We start from the raw sequence: 19,427 nt of genomic DNA on the forward strand, positions 1-19,427 counted from the left end.
TCAGTACTATGTTGTCCCGTCATATCCATGTCATTCTATCTCTCTCTAACCCCTCCAATTCCACCTCATACCACCCCATCCATTTTTATATCTGCTCATTTCATTCAGTCCTATTTCTACTATCTCATCCCATCCCATAGCTACCCAAATGTATCTCTATGCAAGACCCCATAGCAGATTCTATGGATGATTCAAAAGGAATGGTTCATAATACTTAGTCTAGAGGAGTTCACTGCCCAGGTGAAGTGTGGACAATTGAAAGTGGCTGGAAAATGTTTCACTTTTTTTTTTTTTTTTTTTTTTGCTTAAGGAGTCATCTAGGACCATCCCCTTGAATATGGGACAGCATCATAGCTCAATTAACTGCCAAAATGTAGTGAGTATGACACATTTGATTTCTGAGACAATGCCAAAAGAAACCTTGAGTCTTCAAGCTAATTCCCCTTGAATGCTATCCCTGGGGGAAATCAGATGACATGTCAGGCATTCAAGATGCTTAAGGCTGCTGCTAAAAAGAACAGCTGTGGTCAATAGTCCCAAGTGAGCCCAGATCTCTAGCTCTCATTGCCACAGTTTAAGATATCTGACCAGCATATTTGCCAGCCTGGTGCCTCTTTCTGACCACAGTTACCACCATGGAAAGCATAAGAAACTCCCAACCAAGTCCTGTCCCAGTTTCCCAACCCTCAAGTTAAAAGATCTGACAAAAGACTGTTGTCTGAAGCCATTGAGTTTTAGAGTAGTTTATCACCCTATCATATATAGCCAGGCAAAAAGTAAGAAAATTATGAGGTTTCAGTAAGCATTCTAAGGAAGGGTATGTATGCAATGTTGTTGAAGAGCAAATGCACAGAAAATAAGTTTGTTTCTTGCGAGCCAAGCACTGCCCCACTTAAGTGGGCACCAATTGTACCATAATCTTTGTGAACAGCATCTTCTGTTCTTGCGTTGTACCCAGTGTGTTCAGACATTTGGCAGTGGTTGATAACGGGTGCTGAGAGGGTGAGATAGCTGAGGACATTACATGTAAAGGGGAACTGGAGCTGGAAACTGAAATGTGATTGGAAGAGGGAGAATAAATGATGCTCAATCAGTGGCATCAGGATGAACAAATCCCTGAAGGTAAAGTTCCCATCATATTCTTGGGCACACTCATGGGCTCTGTGTAGTTGTCATGTTCTGTCCTGAGGTCTGTGAGAGGAGTGGAAATGTACCTCCATGGCAGTGACAGGAAGGGTCTCATTTTCATACCATAATTCTGAGGCCAGAGAAAGAAGGTAAGAGAGAGACACAGATAATTTGAAGGCAGGGAAGTGACAAATTCAAAACAGTCTATGAGAAAATTGCAATTCAAAACTGCAGTCTCTGAAAGACACTGTTCTTTCAACTGTTTGTCTCTCCCTGAAAGCTTGGCACATCCATTTTTTTTTTATTGGAAAATCTTAACAGACAGGGATTACTCAGTGATTCATTTAAAACAAATCATTGAAGGAAAATCGAGGCACATCACATCCTGCCTTTTTTAATTGCTCATTTATTATTACTGTGGGTGAGATAAGGGCCTCGTGCTATTCTTCTAAACAGTGTAAAATATTTATTGGTAAATATAGCAATGCATAAATGCCGGTTGAGATTTTGTGGGGCATTTTTTCCTCCACGGAGAGCCATAATTTTTAAAGAAAAACAACACTGATGTATTCTGGCTGAGAATTGAGTGAGAAAGTTGTGAGCTCAACATCTGCAGGAAGGAAGTCTTCTTTGTTTCTTTGTCATAGCAGGATTCTCTGGGTAGACCTATACCGTGTCTGTAAAATCAATTTCTTTTCTATTAAGACTACTGTGCTTGGGAATAGGGCAAATAGAGGTGTAAAATTTTTTCTTTAGGGGTCACAGCTGAATTCAGTAGCAAACTCTCCAACTTTAAAAGACTTTTATAAGTGACGGTATTTGTTGTATTTCTTATCTGAAAGTCCACAGGTAAGCGGTTCTGTAGAGTTGATTTGGTGGTTTAACAATGTCACCTAGGATTCAAGATAATGTCTTCATACAACAACATCCAAAAATAAGGAGTTTTTTTTTCTTTTTTCTTTTTTTTTTTTCTGCAGAGAATGATTTTTAGAATCTTCGAGCAGACTTCCACTCAGATTTCTTTTCCCAGACTCAGGACTGATATCCACTTCTAAGCTAATCATGCTAACTCCAGAAAGGCTTAGAAGAGTTGGCCAGAGTTCCATCTCTGGACTGGAAAAGAGGGACACATCCTCCATCAGTGTGAGATTACTCCTTTGAAGCATTTTTTAAAATGATTTATTTACTTTATACTCTGATTGTTGCTCCCTCCCTCACCTCCTCCCAGTTCCACATTCCTCCCTCTTCCCCTATCCCCTTTCCCTAGTCCACTGAAAGGGGGAGTCCTCCTCCCCTACAATCTGTCCATCAGGTCTCATTAGGACCACTTGGTTCCCCTTCCACTGTGGCCTTGCAAGTCCACACTGCTAGGCAGAAGTGATCAAAGAGCAAGAAACTGAGTTTATGTCAGAGATAGCACCTGCTCCCCTTACTAGGAACCGACATGGAGACTGAGCTACATCTGAGTAGGGGGTCTAGGTCCTCTCAAGGATCAAAGCAGATGCTGAGGCTCACAGCCAAACTTTGGGCAGAGGGCCAGGAGTCTTATGGAAAAAGTGGGGATGGGGAGAGAAGGAACCAGAGGGGACAGGCACTCCCCAAGGAGACCAACATAGCAAAAAATCTGGGCAAAGGGTGGCCTGCAGAGACCGATGCACCAACCATGAACTGAAGCGAGGTTTGCATGTATGTGCTCTACATGCATAAACCATCCATGGTGACCAGAAGAGGGCATTGGATCCCCTGGGACTGGAATTATAGATGGTTGTGAACCACTGTGTGGGTGCTGGGAATCAAACTTGGTCCTCTGAATGATCGTCCAGTACTCTCAATCACCCCACAGCATCTCTCTAGTCCCATAAACAGGCTTTTCATGAAGGGAACTACAGAGGGATGGCTGATTTGTGTGTAGCCTGTACTGTTGGCCACAGATCAAGGTAACTTGGGGCTAGTGATTTAATATATAACATATGACCAGTTATATCCCTGCTGGAAAATACAATAGAAACGTACAATACAAGGATGTTCTCAGGGAGTATTAGTGGGCCCTGTAACAAAGCAAAATTTAGCTGGAAAAATTAATTCAATAAAACACACAGATTGCCCATTACAACTCAGGGGATGGGAACACAGAGACAAATAAGACCTAGCTTTTGCCCACAAGGAATTAAAAATTCTCTGCACCATCTGTTCTATTCAATTGGTCACACAGAACGCAGATTCAAATACCAATGTTGCCATGTTGCCATACTTCCCTCTGGGAACAAGAGGCTACAGCATGGCTGGGATGTCCCACTGTCACTGCTTTCCTTTGTTTCTTTGACTTTAAAGTCATGGACATGACTGGGTTAACTATCCCTTCGCTTGATCCTCCTAGCACCCGTGTTTACCTTTGCCACAGGCCTTTGCCTCTCCAGGTCCGACTGTCTGCCAGCTGTTATCTTAGCCAGACCCAGGGCCTGTGATGGCAGATTGTGTTCTGATCAATATGTATCCTCACTGCCTAGTTGGTGATTAGATGATAGATGACAGCCAATGAATATCTGTGGCGTCAATGTTTAAATAATTGAACAGAAGGAAATGAAAGTCGGACCCTTTATTTCCCTTCCTTCAGTTTCTACCTTACTAGGGTTTCTCTTTTCCCTCACCTCTTCATTTCGCCTTTTATTTTCCCTTCCCTTGTAATCAAATAATGAGCTTGGCATTTTAAGTTATACAGAATTTGCACAGTCTCAGAAAAAGCTTACACCTTCTCTCTTCACAGAAAGATTGAAGTTGACCCATAAATGTCAATATTAACCAGGGAAAGGATCCAGTGAATATCTTTTGTTCTTTTGCAAACAATCTTTGGGTCTAGTTGCAAAGGTCTGGAGTTTTGCAAACCCTCAAATGATAGATCTATACCAGAAGAGATCATTGCTTCTTGTTTCTAGAGTTGAATAGAGAAGGCACTGACATTGTGTGAATACATACCTGACAGTTGCCAGAGGGTGATATGGACTTGAAATTTGGGGTGGTAATACATTCTATTAATACGATGACAGACACATGAAGATACTTCTTTTAGGTTAAAGCTTCCAGAGAAAAAAATCTCAGAGTACACCTAGTGTTCTTCCTGATTGATCTATATATGAAGTACCAGAGATCCCGGAGGCTTCATCCACCTGGAAAATGAGTTAGTAAACTCCATTTTTTTTTAACTTTTTTTTTCCTCATTAGTTACATTTTGTTAATTCTGTATCCCCGCTGTATCCCTCATTCCCTCCCCAATCCTACCCTCCCTCCCTCATCTCCTCCCTGCCCCTTTCCAAGTCCACTGATAGGGGAGGACCTCCTCCCCTTTCATATGACTCTGTTTTGTCAGGTATTTTCAGGACTGGCTGCAAAGTCCTCCTCTGTGGCCTAACAGTACTGCTTCTCCCTTGGGAGGTGGGGAGGTCAAAGAGCCAGTCATTGAGTTCCTGTTAGAAATAGTCCTTGTTCCCCTTACTATGGGAAACCAATTGATTACTGAGCTATCACGGGTCACATCCGAGCAGAGGTTCTAGGTTTTATCCTCTCATGGTCTTTGGTTGAGTGTCCATCTCAGAAAAGACCCTGTGCCCAGATATGTTTGGTCCTTGTGGAGCTCCTATCCTTTCCACATGAAACTCCCCTTCTTTCATATGATTCCCTGCACTCTGCCAAAGGTTTGGTTATGAGTCTTAGTATCTACTTTGGAAAACTGCTAGGTAGAGTCTTTCAGATGCTTTCTGCAGTAGATTCCTGTCATACATTCAATGCATATCCCATTTGTCTTTCTAAACGAGGATTGATCCTCATACCCCATGTCTGCTTTCTTGATTATCTTCTTTAGGTGTATAGGTTTCATTATGTTTATCATATCTTTTAGGTCTATATAAGCGAGTATATTCCATGTTTGTCTTTCTCCTTTTGGGATACTTCACTCAGAATGATCTTTTCTAGATCCCACCATTTGCCTGCAAATTTCATGATTTCCTCTTTTTTGATTGCTGAGTAGTATTCCATTGTGTAAAAATACCACATTTTCTGTACCCATTCCTCCGTTGATGGACATCTGGGTTGTTTCCAGGTTCTGGCTATTACAAATAAAGCTGCTACAAACATGGTTGAGCAAATGTCCTTATTGTGTACTTGAGCAAATTTTGGGTATATGCCTAGCAGTGGAATAGCTGGGTCTTGAGGAAGCACTATTCCTAATTGTCTGAGAAAGCGCCAGATTGACTTCCAAAGTGGTTGTACCAGTTTACATTCCCACCAGCAATGGAGGAGGGTTCCCCTTTCTCCACAACCTCTCCAGCATGTGTTGTCACTTGAGTTTTTCATCTTGGCCATTCTGATGGGTGTAAGGTGAAATCTCAGGGTCGTTTTGATTTGCATTTCCCTAATGGCCAATGAGGTTGAACATTTCTTTAAGTGTTTCTCTGCCATTCTATATTCCTCTACAGAGAATTCTCTGTTTAGCTCTGTTCCCCATTTTTTAAGTGGATTACTTGGTTTGTTGCTTTTCAGCTTCTTTAGTTCTTTATATATACTGGATATTAGCTCTCTGTCAGATAAAGGGTTGGTGAAGATTTTTTCCCAATCTGTAGGCAGTCGTTTTGTTTTGATGACAGTGTCCTTTGCTTTACAGAAGCTTTTCAGTTTCATGAGGTCCCATTTATTGATTGTTGTTCTTAAAGCCTGTGCTGTTGGAGTTCTGTTCAGGAAGTTGTCTCCTGTGCCAATGAGTTCTAGGCTGTTCCCCACTTTTTCTTCTAACAAATTTAGCGTATCTGGTTTTATGTTGAGGTCTTTGATCCATTTGGACTTTAGTTTTGTGCAGGGTGATAAATGTGGATCTATTTTCATTTCTCTGCATGTAGACATCCAATTAGACCAGCACCACCTGTTGAAGATGCTATCTTTTTTCCATTGAATGGGTTTTGGCTGCTTTGTCAAAAATCGAGTATTCATAGGTACATGGGTTTATTTCTGGGTCTTCTATTCGGTTCCATTGATCCTTCTTTCTATTTCTATGCCAATACCATGCAGTTTTTATTACTATTGCTCTGTAGTACAGCTTGATATCGGGGATGGAGATACCTCCAGATGATCTGTTGTTGTACAAGGTTGTTTTGGAGATTCTGGGTTTTTTGTTTCTCCATATTGACCTGAGAATCTTTTTTTCAAGGTCTGAAAAGAAATGAGTTGGTATTTTGATGGGAATTGCGTTGAATCTGTAGATTGCTTTTGACAGGATGGCCATTTTCACAATGTTAATCCTACCAATGCATGAGCACAGGAGATCTTTCCATCTTCTGAGATCTTCTTCAATTTCTTTCTTCAGAGACTTGAAGTTTTTCTCAAACAGGTCTTTCACTTTTTTGGTTAATGTCACCCCAAGGTACTTTATGTTATTAGTGGCTATTGTGAAGGGTGTTGTTTCCCTAATTTCTTTCTCAGCCCTTTTGTCTTTTGTGTACAGGAGGGCTTCTGATTTTTTTGAGTTGATTTTGTATCCTGCCACTTTGCTGAAGGTGTTTATCAGCTGAAGGAGTTCTCTGGTTGAATTTTTGGGGTCACTCATGTATACTATCATATCATCTGTGAAAAGTGACACTTTGACCTCTTCCTTTCCAATTTGTATCCCTTGATCTCCTTTAGTTGTCTTATTGCTCTGGCTAGGACTTAAAGTACTATGTTGAAGAGACATGGAGAGAGTAGGCAGCCTTGTCTTGTCCCTGATTTCAGTGGGATTGAAGTAAACTCCATTTTGATAGTTTGTCCACCTTCATTTTTTGCATTAGCTTATTTATAAAAATATAGTATAAAGATATCTACCTCAATGTTTTTTAATGGCCTCTGGAATTTTATGCTGGAGTAAATGGACCTGTTAGGAGTTTTGAAATATGACTTTCTGGGGGTATTGGGTGGTAGTGGAATTTTTGGATCTCCTGGAGTTCTTTTGGATTCTACTAAAAAAGATTTATTTTTATTTTTCTCTGGAGAAACCCCTCTGCTGGGTGCTGTTTGTGGAGGTGGGATGAGAAGCAAGCATGCACATTGGTGTCAGAGTGAGTGCTCTGTCAAGAACTGAGAGTTGAGTGATGGAGAGGTGGAAGGCATTCCAGACTTGGCTTGTGAGAGGGGTGGTGGAGGTATCATAGGACCCACCATGCACTGGAAGAATGAGCCAGCACTGACCACCTGAAAGTCAGGGAAAGATGTTCCAGAGAAGGGAACAGTATGGTCAAACTTGCAAACCAATCTGTAAATTCCTTGGGCAGGAATCCAGTTCCATACCATGTGGAAATACCGATTTTGAACAAGAATCTTGAAATTAATAATGAACTTGGAAATATCAACAGAAGAAGATCCTGAAGAATTTTGGTTTCCTGCTTTTGTCCTATGTACAATGGACAGTTATTGAGGTATTTGAAGCTGATAAGGAGCACAGGTCTTACTCATGGAAGTATAAAGACTGTCATAATTGACGCACTGACCCAAAAACACAGACAAGAGTGGCCACCCTAATCTTACAGTGAAAAGACAAAGGGCTGACTTTTAGGAACTTAGACTGAGTTGTATTTCTGGAATTATAATATCGGTTACTTCATGGCATTCTTCATGTTTTCCTACCTTCTGAACGAAAGCTTCTTTTCTGAAGAACAAGTGACAATGTCAAGATTTACAAGGATTTCTGAGATCATCCCACAATCAGATCTGCTACTGCTCTGCACTTCTCTTGAGAAAAATCAAAGCTTGTCTTTGTCTGACAAGACAGTATCTGCACTAGAACATTTTGATGACTTCTTTTTTTTTTTCTTCCTCTTGCGATTGCCATTAAAAACAATCCGAGGCTAGTTAAATATGACCAAGGTCCACAAAGCCACTTTAGTTTGTTGTCTCTGGGTCAGTCATCAATACCTGTGTTTGTGTGCACCTTAGTAATGCTTTGTTAAGCTGGTCCCAAAGAGGGCTCTTGGCTACTGTTGAGGCACAGCCTCTAAAGCCCCTCTCTCAGTGAGCTCGCTCACTGCTGCTTAAAGAGAACTTCTTTGTTCATTCTTTCACTTCGTGGAGTCTTTCTCAGTGTAGCAGAGCTTAACCCTGCCTATTCTTTGCATCTTTAACCAGGCTACTTCTTTCCTCTTGCATTCATTGTCAAGATGCCTGTCTGTGTTATCATTGCAGAACTCCTCGGATAAAGCATCTATCCTGGCCATCCTCCAGATCATCAGCGATCTGCTTTCCGTTGGTGAGTGGATTATGCTCACATCAAATCATATTGTGGATTGGGGAGAGGGCTGGCTGCTGGCTGTCCCAGGAAACTGTGTAGCTGGGTATTTTTGTAGCTTAACTTTCCTGTGTGGGAGAGAACTATCAGCCAATGTTTTCCCCTTGATGTGATGTGGTAAGTCGTGTGTAGACTGGGTTAATTGTACTTAGGCTCTTCAGCCCTGTCACCTACCTTGCAATGCTCAAACTTAGGAGGTAATGAGAGGTTGGGTGGTTATGCTATAGTTTCTCTTTTATAAGGCCAAATGTCCTCATCTGGGAGGGCTGCCCCGCAGCACCCATATCCATCCCTTTCTCAGGCTCTCTTCCTCTGTGTCTCATGGGGGGAACCAGATATTGGAGCTTTCATATATATATATGTCTGTATCTATATACATGTATATATGACAGGTGATACACACATATATACATAGATATATATTTCCCCATTTACTAGTTGCTACAGAGCAGAATTATAAAATTGTCACTCCTATGTATATGTATGTATATATGTAAATATATGCATATATCTATATCTATATCTATATCTATATATATATATATATATGGCAGGTGAAATTCAAGGGTTGGCAAGTCATCTACTTCTTCAGAAATAAGATGACAGGATTTAGTACCTGTTAGTCACTTGGGTTAGCTGGATCAAGAAATAGTAACACAAACAGGCAACACTGAGGATGGATGCCATGCCAGATATAAAACCTCAAGGATCCCATCACACTGTGGCCTTTTTTAAAAAGTCAACTTTTATGTCCTCTGGTGGTAGGACCACTTCCCTGTACTGTTTGAAATTTTTTTTCTTTTCTTGAATGAGTTCCCTTTTTGCAGATCATCACTTGTCTTTTTATCTTCGGGAGGAGTGTAGAAATGTTTAGAAGGAACCATTGGAATTTCTTCTTCAATATGAATATTTTTTGGGGGAAGGGAACAGTTTGAGACAGGTCTTTTCTCTGTAACCCAGGATTTCCTGGAACTAACTCTGCAGACCAGGCTGTAGATAATCTTTTTTTATTTTAGCCAAGGTCTCACACTATAGCCCAGGCTGCCCGGGAGCTAGCAACCCTTCTGTCTACACTTTCTGTGTGCTGGGGTTATAAGCGGGATGCATGTGGTTGCCCCAGCCTTACCTCCTTTTTTTCTTCCCTCCTTTATTTTATTCTTTCTCTCTCTTTTTTTGGCAGAGAATTTTGTTTTCATTAGAATGAAAAAAATCAGAATTTCTCTTTTGATATTATTACACGTTGTTGGGTCCCTTGGTTAGGTCACACAGGGCCTTTTCCATTAGTATGTAGTCACTGCTTTTTGAGCTGTTCTTGGGTAAAGTAAGAGAGGACTTTTTCAAATCTGTTTGGTAGAAAGACAAATGCTTCACCCTTACTCAGGACTCTGCCCAAGAGTCCTCAGATGGTATGTGTGGGCATTTTATTTCTTAGAATGTTCCTACAGTGATTTCTATATTTCCCCATCTACTAGTTGCTACAGAGCAGAGTTAGAAAATTGTCACACCTACAGTAAAATGATCCTACATATGACAACACCCCTTTCCTGTTACGAATGACTCATTTTATTACAAAAAAAAATAGTTAGTGTATGATAGTTACAAGCCTGTATGCCTATTTCCACATACATGTATACATATAACAAGTCCCCAGAACTTGCAATTTCATTCAGTTTAGCATTTCTGCACGAGGTGAATATATTAAAGTTCCTAAATATCCCACAATTACCATATTGCACCCTGCTCTCCCCACAGATGTTAGCACAACTCAAAGACAGATTATATCAATGAGTCAAGGATCTGGCAGTTTGGGTTTCTGTGGTGAAATGAATGAACCTTTGTGCTGTCTCTGGCTGTTAGTTCTGAGGCTCACTCTGGGGAGGTGGGTTACCATTCGTGGCTCATCTTTCCTCTGGTTTCCTCACAGGCACAGACCGGAGAATTCATTATATGATCAGCAAAGGTGGCAGTGAAGCCCTTCTTCAGACTCTGGTAGATACGGCGAGGTCAGCTTCTCCTGACTCTGACATCCTCCTGCCTCTCTTCAGGCTGTTGGCCAAAGTTGGCCTAAGAGGTACTAACACTTCAAGACCTAATGATGACTGACAGCATGCTTCTGAAGTTGTCTCCTGAGAACAGTTGGGGAAACCCTTGTAGAAAGGCAGAAGGAAGGTCTTAAGTGCCCTGGTGATGGCAGAGCCAGCCATATAGGGGAGGCGATTTCACTTTTGGCTGTTGTTATTTTGAGGCACAGAGTCTTACAGGTTTTTGAGACAGGGAAGCCTCAGACTTACTGTAACCCTTCTGCCTCAGCTTTCTGTATACTGGGATTATAGGCATGAATCTATAACTTGACAAGGTTAATATTTTTTTAAATACAGATTTCAGGTAATAGAGTGCTTAGGAATAAACAGATGACACACAGAAGTTGTAGTCACATCTGACGTGGACTGCCAAAGCATGGATCATAAGTCAGAAAAGATGGGAGTGACTTTAGTGCATTTTAAATGCGTACGCAAAGTGAGACCATTTTATGAAATATTTGGAGACAGAGTCTCATGTAGGCCAAGCTAGCCTGGAACTCACTATGTAGGAAAGGATGATCTTGAAATCCTGAGAGATGGGATTATAGGTGATATCCCACCATGCCTGACCACACTTGTGTAGTCAATCTTTAGAGCTATCATAGAAAATTGCCACAGACTGTCACTGATCACCGTAATTATAGTCTGTGATGCTTCTGGATCCTCTGAATCCAAAACCAAGTCCTGGCAGGGTAGGTTCCTTTCGGAAGTCCCAAGAGAGAGTCTGTTTTCTGCTTCTCGTCTGGTGTTGCCAGGCCTTCTCCTCTCTCTCTCTCTGATTTATATTCTCTATCTTTGTGTTCACAGAGTGTTCTCTGTGTATTTACTTTGTTGTCCTCTCCATTTCATATAGGGGTATCAATCATTAGATTTAGGCCCCACCTTTTCCTGTCTGATCCCCTCTTGGCGGACATATCACCCACTGTGTGTGTGTATATATATAGGAATAGAGGTTCTGACTATCTACCCCCTGCCTCCACCTCCCAATCCCCTGGGGGATCTTGAAATACTTTCTCAGGTCTCTGGAACTTTCTGGAGCAAAACTGAATAATCTAAACATTCAGAGTTCATGCACACTTTGCAAAAAGGCTTTAACAGTTAAGCATAAACTGCGTGTTGAATATCGTGACGGTCACAATTGAGAAGCTCAGGCCCCTTTGATGTTCACTGCCAGGAGCTGAAGCCAAAGGCCCTGGCGCACAATGTTTAGATCTCTGCTTCAAGTTCACAGACGGACTGAGACATAGGCATTAGCTAGCTCCTGCATAAGTATGTCCCAGTATAATTAACAACATTTTACTTAGTGATTGTTCAGCCAGGGTCACTGTATGCACTACTCTACATATGCCAAACATCTCTGTGACCAAGACAGTCAAGTAGCCTGCTCATACAGAGCTTCTGTTCCAAGTGGGGCAGGTTAGCTGGTCAGCAAATAATTAACTGGATGATAGAAGACTATGATGAGTGTCTCAAGGAAGAGGATGAATGATGCTCCCCTAAGATGGCACGGTCAGGGAGAGGTGACATTTGAGCTGAAACTTGAAGATCGGGGGAAAGTCAGCAAAGCTGAATGGGCCAAGCGAACTCTAAGAAAAGACAGTAGAGATCTGATATATCCCCCAGCCACACAGTGCAGCCTGGTTTCAAGTCTGCCCCTGACACTGATCAGCTGTGTGACCCTCGTCAAGTTACTTAAGGTTTATAAACTATGGTGCCCTTATGTTTAAAGTGGAAGTATAAACTTTAATCCTAGAGTTTCTAGGGAGAATAATTGAGGTATTAGCTCACATTCTTATGTGGCCCCGGACCTGCCAGTCAAGTGATAAGAGACATACAAGGGCTGTGGTCCCCAAGTTACTGTTTTTTGCGTATGTGATATATATATATATACACACACACACGTGTGTGTGTGTGTCCATGTATTCACATGTATGTATGTACATGTTGAAGCCAGAGGTTGACATTGAGTATCTTTCTCAATTTCTCTCCACCTTATTTTGGAGACAGGGTATTTTGTTGAACCGAAAGCTCACTGTGCTTTATTTGTTTGTCACTTAACCCCTGGGATCCTCTTCCTGCTGCCTCCACCCTCAGTGCTGGGATTACAGGTTTATGTACAGCTCCACACTGCTGGTCTCCTTGCTGTAGTGGATCCAAACTAAGCTCCTCATGTTTACACGCCAAGAGCTCTCACCCACTGAGTCGACTTCCCAGCTTCAGTGTTTTTATTTTTTATTTTATTTTTTTTCAGTGTTTTTATTTTTACAGCAAATTTTATTGTGTATATTTGGGGTTTTCAGTGTGGCATTATGAAATACAAGTAGCGTTGCCGTTACCACGGTTAAGTAGATAAACATATCTATCATCTCACAGAGTCACTTTATTTTGGTGACAGGAGCAGCTATAATCTACACATTGTAGTGTGGTACAATTTTGTTAACTTCATCTTCGTGTTGAATACAAGAGCTCTGGATTTGCCAACCCTATTTATTTGTAATGCTATCTCTTTGGGCTCATCCCCCTTCCCTGCTTCCTCTGCTCAGCCCCAGAAGTCAGTGGAAAGCACTGCTACTGCATTCTCTGTCACTGTGCACACATTTCCTCATGCTAGTGAGGATGGCTTGTCAACCAGACAGGGGAGAATAAAGATTGGCGAGGGTGTGAAGAAAGGGACCTTTGTACACTCTGTGGTGCTGAGCTTCTGGACGGCCATTATTGAAAATGACAGAGAGAATTTAACAACCACAAAAGAGCTACCACGTGGGCCTGGTAATATACACCTGGAGTCCTAATACTTGGAAGGAAAAAGCAGGACAATCAGGAGTTCATAGCAAGCTCAGGACCAGACGGGGCTACAGGAGACCGTACTCAAAACAAACAAACACTGAAATCACCATGTCACTCAGAAATTTTCTATAATCTTTCACTTGAACGTATACCCAAAGAAGAGGAAATAACTATCTCATTATGATCTCTGCCTTCCCGTGATCACTGACTCACTATTCACAATAACCATGACATGGAAATAGTGTAAGCGTCCTTGGATAAATAAAATGTGATATACATATGCAATGAAATATTATCTAGTCTAATGGGTTGTACCAGAAAATATTATGCTAAATGAAATAATGAAACAAATAAAAGAATATGTTTCTATGAATCTTATAATCATCATGATGATTTGGGCATCAAACTTAGGAAAGGACACAAACAAATGCTACCAGACACAGTCACTTACCTGATAGTGGGAGCAAGAATATAAAGAAGAGGTGCTTTCCTCTTGCTTTCAATGCTTATTTTGTAACTATTGAGATGATGATAATGAATGACTTACCTACAACACTAGACATCATGTTATTAGAGCAACCATTACTCTTTAATTTTAATTTTATCTTCTTGAGGGCTTTTCACCTTTTATTATGATTTTTTTTTGTTAGATGGAAATATTACCACCCTCTACTTATAACTTTGATCTAACGTCTCCGAAAGATCTATACTATCATCTGCATATACAAAACAACATCCCAACAAAGAGCAAGATCCTTGCTGGGCATGACTCCAACCCCAGCACTAGGCAGTGTTGGGTTCCAGGTGGAAGCCAAGAAAACTCACTTCAGATACAGAAGTTTAGAATGAAAGCTTTATTTTCTGAGCTCAGGGGGGCGGTCAGTTTGGGTCTGAATTTCATCCTCCAGAGAAAGATGTTTTGCATATTTAAAAGTGAAAATCCACAATTAGCTCCCACGGGGGCGGGAGGGTGGGGAGCACAGTGAAACAAGGTAGTCATCTCTGACTCAAGTTATTTTTGCTTTCTAGACAAGCAGTTCTGGCTGACCTTTAATTCGATTGGTCCTAAGTAACGTTTATGGTCAGGGCCAGCTGCGCTTATGGTTGAGGAATTTCTGGGGAACAAGACCACAGAGTATACCGAACAGAAACATAGTTTTTGGTTGACCTGAACTTGTATAGATACAAGTATCGGCAACAAGCTGAGATGATATGGCTGTTAGGCCTGAAACAGAAATGGCTATAGTTATGCTACCCAAAAGAAGCAGCCCTCATCACTCAGGAAGCAGTGGCAAAGGCAGGTGTAGGTAAGTTCGAGGCCAGCCTGGTTTTCATTGTGATTTTCAAGACAGCCATGGTTATGTTAAAAAAAAAAAAAGCCTATGTCAAACAAACAAACCAGCCAACAAATAAAAAACAAATCAAACAACAACAAAACCAAAAAGAAACCAGGGACCCAATCAAAGTCAACGCACTATATTCTAATGCTGTGCTAATTGTTTTCTTCATTTCAGATTTATCTTAAGGACTTTGGTACATCTGAGGGTGAATGGGAGTGTCTTTAGATTCAAAGGCTTTCAGGTTTAGAACCCAGAGCCTCCATGTAAATAAATACATTCACACTTCGCTCTTCTGGTGTATTTGGCTCCAACGGGACATATTTAGAATATTTTAAAATAGGTTAAAAAGTGTCTTTGGCTATAATTATTCTCTCACTGTGTCATTTTCTTTCTCTCCTGAAACCTTCAGGATGAATGTGAGGCATAACTAACAGATGGATTTGTGTTCCTAGATAAGAAGTTTGGACAGAAGGCACTGGAGTCAGAAGCACTTGATGTGACCTTGATTCTGGCCAGAAAAAACCTGTCCCACAGCCAGAACCTTCTCCACTGTCTCTGGGCATTGCGTGTATTTGCCTCCAGTGGTAAGTTCTGGATGTGATCTGGGACACCTGGAAACCAGGTGGTGTGTGTGTGTGTGTGTGTGTGTGTGTGTGTGTGTGTATGTATGCATATGGTCCCATACAGACACCTAAAGGAACCTGGCAATCCAGAGGCCATGGAGGGCAGAAATTGTTTATTTGCTGTCTTCGCCAGGTAGAGCTCTTGAGCTAGTTCCTATGTATTGACTTTGGCTTTCCCTCTGAGTAGCGGTTACATAATCCTCAGTTTCTCTGTCAGGAAGTACTACCATATCCAGAAGTGCCTTGGCAGGAGGAAGGCAGACTTTTCTAAGGCCTTGACATAGTCATAACATTACGTATTACATATGCTTTAAAAAGCTTCAGAGATAACTCAGCTGGTAAAGTGCTCGACTTGCAAGCGTGCAGGCTTGAGAACCCTCAGCAAAATGCTAGGATGGTGGTGTGTGCTTGCCTCCCTGGAGCTTGCCTCCCTGGAGCTGGGGAGGCAGAGACGGGAGGATTCCTGGAACTTGCTGGCAAGCTGCCGTAGCCTACCTGGTAACATCTAATCTAATGTGCAAGTCTCAAGGGAAGTAGATGCTATTCTTGTGGAGGAGACACAGCCTCCTCAAACAAGTGCATGTAAACTCACCCACACATTTGTGCACATATGTGCACACACACATATGAAAACAAAGAATGGTCCTTATTCATTCCACAAAACCACTCACTAATGTAACAAAAGCCTTACTGATTTTTTTTTTTTTTCTAACCTCATGCTCCTTCCCAACAAATCCTCTTTCTGGGTGATTACCTCTGTACATGCCGGCTGATAGTTATTAAGCATCCATTTACCTCACATATTTTAATTATTACAGTAATTGCGTGTTTAGATCTACACTTTTATATCTCGGAAAAGAAAAAAAGGCAGCTGCTTAGAATAGTGAAGTAATTACTTAAATGTATACAGATAAAAAGTCTTGGAGGCTTGCTTTAAAATTTCCAAAATCATGTTACTTCTTACTCCGTGTGGATGCACTTTTCATTAATAGATTAGATTCTGTATGTCCTATCTCCTATGTAATGAACACAGACTTTCATTTCTCCTTTCTCAGCTCTCTTCCTGGGGAATAAAAGTGAAAATTATTTAGATGTAAAATACTCTGGAGGGGAAAGACTATGGGCTTAGAGCCAGGGAGCCCTGAATTTGACTCCGATACTATTTCTTATGAGTCATGGAACCAGGGCACTTGACCTGGTTAACCTCATTTTTTTTCCTTTGTAAAAATTATAGCGCTAATAATTATTGCTATTAATCTGCTAGGTTTTTGCCTCACTAAAACAACAGAAATTAATTTCCTCACAGTGCTAAAGGCTGGGGGTCTGAGACCAAGATGTTGGCAAGGTTTGCTTTCTTCTACAGCCTGTCTCCTTGGTCTTAAGATTCTGTCAGCTCTCCATGTCCTCATGTGATCTTTCCCATGGGCCTGCACATCCTTAGTCTCTTTCTAGGTTTAAATTTTCTCCATGACAGATTCGGTTATATCCCTTCTCCAATAGCTTCCCTTTAACTTGGTTGCTTCTTTAGGTCATAGGAATTAGGGCTTTGAAATGGATTTAGAGGAGTGCATTCAACCCTCAGCAAATCCTGTAAACTTGTTGAGTGGGATAAACAAGACCATGTCTATAAGTAAGACCATGACACAGCAGCTGCCTTATCCCATCCCACTTTTTCCCCTAATATTTTGAAATCACATGAAGAGTACATGTGAGTGGAGTAACTAGGGCACAGTCCCTTTAAATATCTTAAGAACTGCTAAAATATTCCCTTTTTACTAATTTTTATCTTATTTGAAATACAGGATCTCATGTGGCACAAATTGGCCTCAAACTCACCGTGCAGCCAAAGATCACTTGGAATTCCATTTCCTCCGCCCCACCCCCCAAATGCTGTGATTACAGTCATGTGTCACTATATCTGGCTCAGTATCTCAGTTTTCACTGTTGCATCCTTTTAATAAACACAGGGTACACATAAAGAGACCATTTTTTCAATAATAATAATAATAATAATTAAAAATGAATTATTGGTTCTTTGTTCACAGTATCTTCTCTCTCTTACACACACACACACACACACACACACACGGAGAAAAGAGAGAGAACAAAGAATATCAGAAAGCATTTGGGAATATCTGAATGAATCTGTGCACATCCATCTCCAAAACAATAAAAGAGGAACTGTAACATTTTATGAAAGACAACTGTCCTTAATGAGTAGCCTAAAAGCATGCCAGCCAATTTGGAGCCTGCCAGCAGTACAAGACTTAATATATCTTTTGGTTTCCTAAAGGCTGAGTGACTTGCTATCTTTAGTACATATATGTAATGGTTATGAATATATAGTAATACAGCACCAGCTTAGCTCTGAGAAAGCTAGTAATTTGTCTGTGGGTGTGAGAAGGTAACCAGTTGGGTCATACACTAGCCTACATTTATTATTCTAGCTAGCTGTTTGATAAAGCCCTGGTGCCTCTCTGCATTTCATTTACTCATGAAAGGCTGACAGAATTTAAGAAGAGTGTGGGATCTGTTTGGTGAATTGCGACACACTATTGACCATTTCCGCAATGTTTCTGCAAGCTTCCTGCAATGGGTTTATGATAGCCAATGTACTTGTTGGCAGTGACCACGTGGCCAGGTTGGGTAACCAGTAAGGGTGATCCCAGTGAGGTTTCCTTTTGTATCCTCTCCTGATTTTAAGTCTAGTCTTCCACATTAGAATTAGTGTTATTAAAACCAATTCCACTTAATGACATAATTCTTGCTGAATCATCTGCCAGTTATTTTTTTAAGCTTGTGTTATTCCCCACTTTAGAAGTAAGTAAGGACTAAATTGGCAACTGTAAGAGTGATGGGCACAAGCAGGACATCAAACCCATCCAATTAATTCGGGTGGTGATGGTCTGTACTCTCCTCAGGATGTAGGCACAAAGGATGCTTCAGGAACATGTACTCCTTGTAACATCCAAGACATTGGCCTCAGTTGTTGTCTGGTAGGCATTACTGTGGTATTACCACCTCCAGATTAGAATTCCTCTCTCCAGGCCTGAAATAAGTCAGTCTAAGACATTTGTTCCTGTCTTTGCATCTTCAAGATGTCTCATCCCACTCATTTTTTCTAGAATAAGTTGGGCCAAAGGTGTCAGGTGGTCCTAGATCTTCCCTCCCAGAAGCATCAGTACAATGGGGGAAAGAGAATTATTTTTCTTCCTTTCATTTCATTGTCTCCTCCTACAATTTTATATCCCACCGTTTCCTGTTTTGTGTGATCTGTGCTCTTCTTAAATTCAGCTGAGTCTCAAAGGGTATGGACCACATTGGAAAGAGGCTAGAGCATCTTTGGAGGTGGCAATAGCATTTATTTATCTGGTGTTCCCTGGGCTTCCCATCATTCAAATCCATGACCATGTTTTAGTACCCCCTCCCCAAAATGGGTGAAAAGGGAAAAATTCCCACACTGGTTATCTCAGAGCACAAGGACTGATTCTTCTACTGGTGTTCTAATAGAGATGCCATCAACTCATTGCCTCAGCCTTAGGGGATTCAAGTATTAAAACTGAGGAGAACTTGAAATTGAGGTAGAAAGAAAGAGCTATCCCACTTATTAGATTGTTAAAAGAGGTTTTTAATTTTTTTGTTTTATTTTTCTTTGGAGTGTATTAAATTCCTTAAAATTGTCAAGGATTAAATCCAAGTTGTATTAGCACATCTTCTTGTGACAATAGCTACTGACTACTGTGCTCTTTGTCTTCAGTAACCACAGGAGCCATGCTGGGAATTAATGGAGCAATGGAACTGCTTTTCAAGGTCATTTCTCCTTACACCCGGAAGCACACCCGGACAATCAGGTACAGGGCATGTTCACAGCGCCCCTAGGCTCTGTGTGATGGATGGATGAATGGAGATGGCTGTCCTTAGATCTTCTTGATGCTTCCAGTCTAATCTGTTGATGCCTTCTTTCTTGCATCTTTCTTGATGTGGGCTGTATCCCATATCAAGCTGTGTCTCTACCTGCCCCCAAGTTTTTCATTTCCTCTTATCATCATAATCTCATCAAATGAGCTTATAACTCTCAAGCCACAATGTCGAGGGCTTCATCTAAGGTTACAGATCTAGGGGATGGCAGAGGTGAAGTTTAAATCCATGTCATTCAGACATAAAAAAC

General features: G+C 41.1%; 1 protein-coding gene across 7 annotated transcripts in view; it reads left to right on the forward strand.

Moving 5' to 3' along the window:
- The first annotated feature begins 8,068 nt into the window (after positions 1 to 8,068).
- Positions 8,069 to 19,427, forward strand: part of Agbl1 (AGBL carboxypeptidase 1) — an 887,605-nt gene continuing 876,246 nt past the window's right edge. For all 7 annotated transcript variants that reach the window (XM_060367383.1, XM_060367384.1, XM_060367380.1 and 4 more), the window contains exons 1-4: positions 8,069 to 8,389; positions 10,353 to 10,499; positions 15,089 to 15,220; positions 19,017 to 19,110. In XM_060367383.1, coding sequence (XP_060223366.1) covers positions 10,376 to 10,499; positions 15,089 to 15,220; positions 19,017 to 19,110 — 350 coding nt within the window. In that variant the 5' untranslated portion in view covers positions 8,069 to 8,389; positions 10,353 to 10,375. The remainder of the gene's footprint in view (positions 8,390 to 10,352; positions 10,500 to 15,088; positions 15,221 to 19,016; positions 19,111 to 19,427) is intronic.

Source organism: Meriones unguiculatus, chromosome 14, assembly GCF_030254825.1.
Source record: "Meriones unguiculatus strain TT.TT164.6M chromosome 14, Bangor_MerUng_6.1, whole genome shotgun sequence".
NCBI lineage: Eukaryota > Metazoa > Chordata > Mammalia > Rodentia > Muridae > Meriones > Meriones unguiculatus.